General features: G+C 36.0%; 1 protein-coding gene across 1 annotated transcript; it reads left to right on the forward strand.

Moving 5' to 3' along the window:
• The first annotated feature begins 2,045 nt into the window (after positions 1 to 2,045).
• LOC101533829 (olfactory receptor 10R2-like) lies at positions 2,046 to 2,987 on the forward strand. Its single transcript, XM_004589254.2, has one exon. It carries the CDS (start codon positions 2,046 to 2,048, stop codon positions 2,985 to 2,987), a length of 942 nt encoding a protein of 313 aa, XP_004589311.2.
• Positions 2,988 to 8,038: the final 5,051 nt, after the last annotated feature.

Here is an 8,038-nt window from a genome sequence, read left to right on the forward strand (position 1 = left end):
AAATACAGAGGAAAATAATTTGAATACCCTGTATCAAGTGTTTTGTTAAACACATGAAACTTTTACATAGACTGAAAAAAACAGTAAACTCTTCTTTGATTGGATAAGTAAAGTTCAATAACTGATAGCTTTTGAACTTTGAAAAGTGAAAGTCCAGAGATGCTAAGAAAAGGTTATTGAAAGTTACAACTTTTTTGCTAGGACTTTAAAATAATAAAGGCATATGTAACAAGCTCTTTCAGTGTAGATCTTACACAATGAAAATTACAGGATGAAATTGCAATTCTAGACAGGGAAAGAGAATCAACTGTTATGTATTCCAGTTTGAGGACATCAGACTGTATCCTGTAGGGGATGGAGAGACTGAAAAGGATAATATGGAGAGTGAGCTCATTATTTCCACTTGTTAAGAGGTAATCTACTCATCCTATTCTTTCTGTAGTCTTCCCGTACTACTCATCTTTGAAAGCTTCTCTTTCACCCTGTAGACTTTCAGGCTCAAGACACTATCTCCTATTTACCACAGAATTTCCTATGGAGCATCTGAACATGGGTTGAATGAAGTCAAGATTACCACAGTGCATTTTGCTTTATAATTTTAGTTTTTGTAATGGTACCAAGAGTGATGGTGAGAAAATAGGTTTATTGGTCAGAGTATTATTGGGGAACTGAGCACTTTTTTTTCCTTTCAAAAACTCCAACTTTCTTCTCATACTTGGGCACTGTTAATACTGAAAATGATGGGATAAAAGAAAAATACCCCTCCCAAAGAATTCCAGAATAATGTAAATATAAAGATGATAAATGCTAGAGATGCTTTAATGTTTTGGACAAATGAATGGCATGCTTTTGTTTGTTATAATTTTCAAACAGGCAATTAAATTTGTGGTTCCAGTTCTATTTGAAAATTACTAAACCTTTTTCTAAGTAAAATAACAAATCATAATACCAATATATTTATTTGCAAACGGCTTAACCCCCAAGTAATTTATCTTTAAAGTGAATTAACAACTTTTTCTATTTAAATAGCAACTGTGAAACTCTTAATAATTACAAATGAATATACTATTAATTTTTGGATACTATTCGTGTTTATGGTTTTTCTGCTTTTCCATTTAAAATTTTGTGTCAGAGATTTTTGGTCTCAAGAGATTGAGGTAACATTTTGTAACATCCCTAGAGACAAATGTCATCTACCTGGAAATTTGAAAATAATTTAGAGAGGAAAGTAACATTGTTGGTCACGTGTATGTTTTACCAATTCCTAAACACTTAGCACATCCTGGACATTATTGTATATAAAGGAGATATATGGTATCTGGTAAACTATAAGCTGTGTAAAATAATACAAAATTATAAAATTAATGAAAAGACTGCAGTGACTGCTAATATCTAATAGCTGCTTTGCTGGGGTCAAAAAATTAAGTTTTAGACAGTAGCAATAGATCAAAAAATAAATTTGTTTTAATGAGTGTATGCATGGAAATGGGCTTAGAGAATAATTACTAAAGAGAACATTCTTTAGACACACACAGAAAATTAAGTCAATCATTATTTCCCTAGCTGGGGAATGTATTAAAAGTAGGTAGGACTGTGGATCCTCGGATATTAGAGCTTTTACTCACAGCAGTTGAAAAAAATTTAATTATTTAAAACTGTAAGTAAGGTAGATAAAATTTTTTTATGTATCACTTTTCTAAAAACAATTTAACGGAGAATTCAAATATGCAAGATAGGATCCTGAAAGACAGGTTTTACGTAAGCAAGTGATTGCATATTTTGCATAAACACTTGTTCTCCAATTTAATACTTAAATTAATTGAATTAAATCAATATTTAAAATAATTGAGAAAATTGGAGTTTGGGTGCACAACAACTTAATTAGTTTCTGGCTCATTTATATTATTTTCTGTCCAATGTCTGCTTTCTTTTTTTTTTCCCTCTTCCTTACAAGATACCATAGCTACTTTATGAAGTTGTCTACCTGATACCTCAGTTTCAAAGACCATGATCACACTCGTTTTGTTCCTTGGGATCAACCCTTCATGGCCAATTCCTCCTCCGTCACTGAGTTCCTCCTGCTGGGTTTTTCGAGCCTTGGGGATGTGCAGCTTGTCCTCTTTGTGATCTTCCTCTGCCTCTATCTGATCATCTTGAGTGGGAACGTCACCATCATCTCAGTCATCCGCTTAGATCACAGCCTCCACACCCCCACGTACTTCTTCCTAGGAGTCCTCTCTACCTCTGATATCTTCTACACACTGGTTATATTGCCCAAGATGCTCATCAACCTGTTTTCTGTCCTCAGGACGCTCTCCTTTGTAAACTGCGCCACTCAGATGTTCTTTTTTCTCGGTTTTGCTGTCACCAATTGCTTGCTGCTGGGAGTGATGGGCTATGACCGATACGCTGCCATCTGCCAGCCTTTGCGCTACCCCATTCTCATGAGCTGGAGAGTGTGTGGACAACTGACAGGAACTTGTGCTGCGAGTGGTTTCCTCATTTCCCTGGTGGGAACAACTTTGGTCTTTAGCCTCCCTTTTTGTAGTACTAACGAGATCAACCACTACTTTTGTGATATTTCACCAGTCATACGTCTTGCCTGTGCTGAAACCTACATCCGTGAACTGGTCATCTTCACTTGTGGGGTTTTGGTGCTTGTTGTTTCGTTCATATTTATCTGCATCTCTTATGGTTTCATTGTCCGCACCATCCTGAAGATGCCATCAGCTGAAGGCAGGCGGAAAGCCTTCTCCACCTGTGCCTCCCACCTCATTGTGGTCATTGTCCATTATGGCTGTGCCTCCTTTGTCTACCTCCGGCCCTCAGCCAAATATATCTCAGGGAAAGACAGGCTGGTGACAGTGACCTACACCATCATTACTCCACTCTTGAACCCCATGGTGTATAGTCTCAGGAACAGAGATGTGCAGGTAGCTATTAAAAAAGTAATTGGGAAGACTGTTTTTTCTTTGAAGAATTTGTAATCTCAGCATTTTTCAGTAACACACATTTGGAACAATTATTTGATGAACTCACAAGAATGTTTTTGGATATTTCTTTTTTTAAAAAATGATTTATTTACTTATTTTTATCAGAGAGTCAGATTAAGAGAAAGGAGAGTCAGAGAGAAAGATCTGTCTGCTAATTCATTCCCCTAGTGACTGCAATGGCCAGAGCTGAACTGATCCGAAGCCAGGAGCTTCTTTCAGGTCTCCCACGTGGGTGCAGAATCCCAAGGTTTTGGGCCATCCTCTGTTGCTTTCCTATGCCACAAGCAGGGAGCTAGATGGGAAATGGAGCAGCAGGGACATGAACCAGTGCCCATATAAAATCGGTGTGTGCAAGGCGAGGATTTAGCCTCTAGGCTATTGCGCTGGGCTCATCTATTTAGTTTCTAATTACAAGTCCTTGGACAGTTGCTTTCCATTTTGGCTTTAATTTTATTGTGATTAATGCAGGTATAGTGGGATTTTCTTCGTGGAATTATTTTAAACATTTTCAGAGGTTAAATGTAATCTAACATGAAGAATAATTTTCCTTTTCCTGTTTTTAATTTTACAGATTTATAGTTCCCAAAAAAGTCTTAGCAATGACCATTTCCTCTATTTTTTTTTATTAAAAACATCTACTACATTCTTTGTTTCTGTTCAATCCAGCTTAAAATGAGGTATACAGATATAAGTGGCTTTGATTTGCAACATGAAATGATGGGAAACAGTATTCTATCCCAGCAATGACATGATTCAAGATTAGACATGGACTAAGTCACCATTCAAGCCGTGATTTCTGTCTAACTCTTAAAGTTAATAAGTTAAATATAGGAATAGTATCACTTTCCTTTTCTACTTAAGAAAGTTTGTTACTTCTTTGTATCTAATAGGTAAAACCAGAGGCAGCTGTTACACCCAGTACTGAAGCGTGCATTCACTTCCAAGCTAACTTTCTGCCAGTGTGCCTGGAAAGTCAGTGAACAGGTGTCAGGGACCTGAGTTCCTTCCACCGAGATGGGAGACCCAGACAGAGTCTGGTTCCTGGTTTCTGTCTGCTTTAACCCTGGCCATTGTGGATTTTTAGTCAGTAAATTCTATCTTTCTGTCTAGTCATCTATCTATGCAATCTATATGTATCTATGTCACTGTTTTAAAAAATTAAAACATCATAGATGATGCAATTCATATTGGACACAATTTTGGACCACTCCACTAGAAATATATCTCTCAGCACCTCTAACACAGGCATTGTAGGATATCCTTTCTGATCACTCCTATGAACTACTCTTTCCCATGCATAGAAGATATGTTTCATAAGTGTGGAGAATAATGGACAATTATCTTGTCAAGCCTCAGGTGCAAGAATTCTACTTTGCCTTATATATTTATTTCGTTAAGAACAGGGAGCTACCTGCTTTCGGACTTATCTTTGGACTTTATGTATGAGAGGGAGAATTGTGTGCATTTGTTCCTACATCTTCCCTATAGAGATAACCCTTCCTTGGGCTCACCAAGGAAAACCAGCTCTTATTGACTGGATATCTATTACTTCGTAAAATATAGATTCCTGCTCTGTGAGCTCTGGTTTGTACTTTCCATAACTCAGCATAAATGACCTGTGTGGCTTTCATAATTCTGTCTCCTCTTTTATTTTTAATATTTTAAATTTATGTATACAAAGTGAAAACATTCATGTAGTTTTTTATTTTATTAATTATTTTGCATTATGTGACAGTTTCATAGGCTCTGGGAATCCCCCAACCCCTCCCCATGCCCTTCCCCTGTGGTGGATTCCTCCACCTTGTTGCAGCATTACAGTTCAAATTCAATCAAGGTTCTTTCTTTGCAAACATATACCAAGCATAGACTCCAGCAACTTATTGTCCAGATGAATTGAACAGTTTCTTGGGGAGACCATTTCTGGTCTGAAGGTAGAGCTGGCAGAATATCATCCCAATCAATTAAGAGCCCTAACATAACATCAATGACAATTTACAACATTATGGAATTGACTTGGTTCTGAGTAACCAGTATGTTAAAAAAAATGCAAGTTCTTAACCACATCCTATGATTAGCTCATTGACATTTCAATTTTAGTTTATATACAGCACCGGCTGCTATACCCCTTAAACTGGCTATAGGGTACTATTCAGCTGTCTCGTGTCTATTTTCATTTTAGTATTTAGCCATTTGTTGTGTTGAAGTATAATTTTGCTGAACTTGGCAGATTTTAGGATAATCTAGACTGGCTTATAACTCTAACAAGACATTTGTCAACAATTAATGTGCTTAACACAAATTTGTGATCATTGTGACATTTCCCATCCTACTCTCCCTCCCGCCCTTATTCTTCACCCATCCTCCTGTTTCCTTCTTTCTGTTTTTTGTTTGTTTGTTTTTGCAATAGAATACATTCGCTTCACCTCACTTTCACCTCACAATAAAGGCTTAATAATCTGTGGGTAATGATTTTAAAAAATAAAAAAATCAGAAAAACAAAACTATTTCTCAGGAGTACAGAAATGAACATAAATAAGAATCAAATATGAAGATGGCAATCTTGATAATGAAGAATGAATGCGTTTTTAGTGGTTTTTTTCATTATTATTATTAATAATCGACCAGGGAAAATGCATGCCATTTGCCTTTTGGGGGATGGCTTGCTTCTCTAAGTAGAACGGTTTCCATTTGTATTCATTTTACTGTAAAAAATAGGACTTCATTTTTTATGGCACAGGAGTATTTCTTTGTGTGTGTATGTGTGTGTGTGTGTATGTGTGTGTGTGTGAGATATTTTCTTTATCCAATCACCTGTTAATGAATACCTGGGTTGACTCCATATCTCTCTTTATCTTAGCTACTGTGAATTGACATACAATAATCATGAGTGTACACATAACTCTCTCATTTGCTGCTCTCGCTTTGGGTAAATATCCAGGAATGAGATGGCTAGGTCATGGGATAGACCTATTTTCAAGTCCACACTGTCATTCAGAATGGCTGTCCTATTTTACGTTCCTGCTAACAGTGGATAAATATACTTCTCCCCTACATCCTTACCAACATTTATTAACTTTTGATTTTCAAGCGATAGTCTTTCTATCTGGGGTGGTGTGCCTAATGGTTATTCCTAAAACTCCCAGGAGTACAATGATAATTATAATTAATTATAATTAATGAATGGCAGTGGTGCCAGTGAGCATTCTTTCCTGGTTTTGTGTTTTACTAGAAGTGCTTCCCATTTTTCCCTATTCAGTATTATGCCACTTGTGGGATTTTCATGTATTGGCTTGGTGGTGTTGAGGAATATTCGAGCTATACCAAATTTGCTTAAGATTTTTTGCAAGGAAAGATGATATACTTCATGAGTGAAATCTTTTTCAGGATATGTTGTGATTGCTTTCTCACCCGTGAATTTTATTTAGATGATTAGGTTTTATTGTGTAAAATCACATAGTATTTTCTTATATTTTTAAGTTACTACCTCTGTTCTCATTTTCCTCCTTTATTCAGTTTTTCAATTAAGCATTTCTTACTGATTTTCATTCTTCCTAGAGAAGTAATGAAGAAACTCCAGGAACTACATTTCTTCATAAGCATTGGTCACTTCCATTATTTTTCTTCTGTTGTTTTTTTCCTTAACAAATCTGCAATCTTAATTTATTCATGGAATATACTTTTAGAAATCAAATGTTTCTTCTTTGTAAATGCTTCAGTTATTATGCAAATAAATTCTGCTAGTAATTTCTAGTTTTATTTTGCGTCAGTGAAATACTATAATGGTATAGTGCTATGTTTATAAGTTTATTATGTTTTTATTACTAGTTTCTGAATTATACCTTATAAAACACTTTCATTTTAACTTAAAATTTTAGTGTGCATATTGTAGGCATTGTTTCAATTATATTGATTACATTTTATTAACCTATTTAAGTATGTTGTATCCTTATTTGCTTTGCGTTATTTGCTGTCATGATTTCTTAGTGGCTGACTGAAATACTTTGCACCATTTGTGTTCATTAAACTTTCATTATATTTCTAGCAATACTGATTATAACTAAATTTTGTTGAATCTTGTTAAAAGTTTTAATAATATTTTTATGATTCAACCATGCATATTTAACCCTCAAACACACGGAAATGATAACAGAGCTGTAGAAACACAGAGGGGCACTCATCAAGAAAATAAATAGGAGATATTGAAACAATTACACAAGAAGTAAGGACAATTCCTTTGGGACCAGGGAGGAGAGCTTTCTCTGGTCCGAGCCTGGCTCCACCTCTGGACCCCCGCCCTCCCTCGCAGTGACCATCGGGATCGCTTTGAAAACCCTTCACAGCAAACAAACAATCATACAAACTAAAAAAAAAAAAAAACCTAAAATAAATAGACAAACAACAGAAAGTAGAGCTTGAAATCTGACAGGAAAGAGCTGGCGTGGATTGGCTCATGCCTTGCTGGGTGAGACACAAAGATTAGTTACTCCTCACCATGGTGTTGAGGATTTTCCTGCACACCCCGCCCCCCCCCAAAAAAAATGTTCTGCACCTTAAATGTCGACAAATATCTTGTTAGAGTTACAGGCCAGTCTAGATTATCCCAAAATCTGCCAAGATCAACAAAATTATACTTCAACACAACAAATGGCTAAATATTAAAATGAAATAGACACGAGACAGCTGAATGGTACCTTATAGCCATTTTAAGGTATATAGCAGCCGGTCTGGTCCTGTATATAAACTAAAATTGAGATGTCAATGAGCTAATCATAGGTTGTGGTTAGGACTTGTTTTTGTTTTTGTTTTTGTTTTTAACATACTGGTTACTCAAAACCATGTCAATTCCATAATGTTGCAAATTGCTGTTGATGTTATATTGGGACTCTTAATTGACTGTGATGATATTATACCAGCTCTGACTTCGGACCAGAAATGGTCTCCCCAAGAAACTGTTCAACCCATCTGGACAATAAGTAGCTGGACTCCATGCTTGGTATATGTTTGCAAGGAAAGAAGCTTGATTGAATTTGAACTGTAATGCTGCA

The sequence above is a fragment of the Ochotona princeps genome, chromosome 2, assembly GCF_030435755.1.
Source record: "Ochotona princeps isolate mOchPri1 chromosome 2, mOchPri1.hap1, whole genome shotgun sequence".
Classification (NCBI taxonomy): domain Eukaryota; kingdom Metazoa; phylum Chordata; class Mammalia; order Lagomorpha; family Ochotonidae; genus Ochotona; species Ochotona princeps.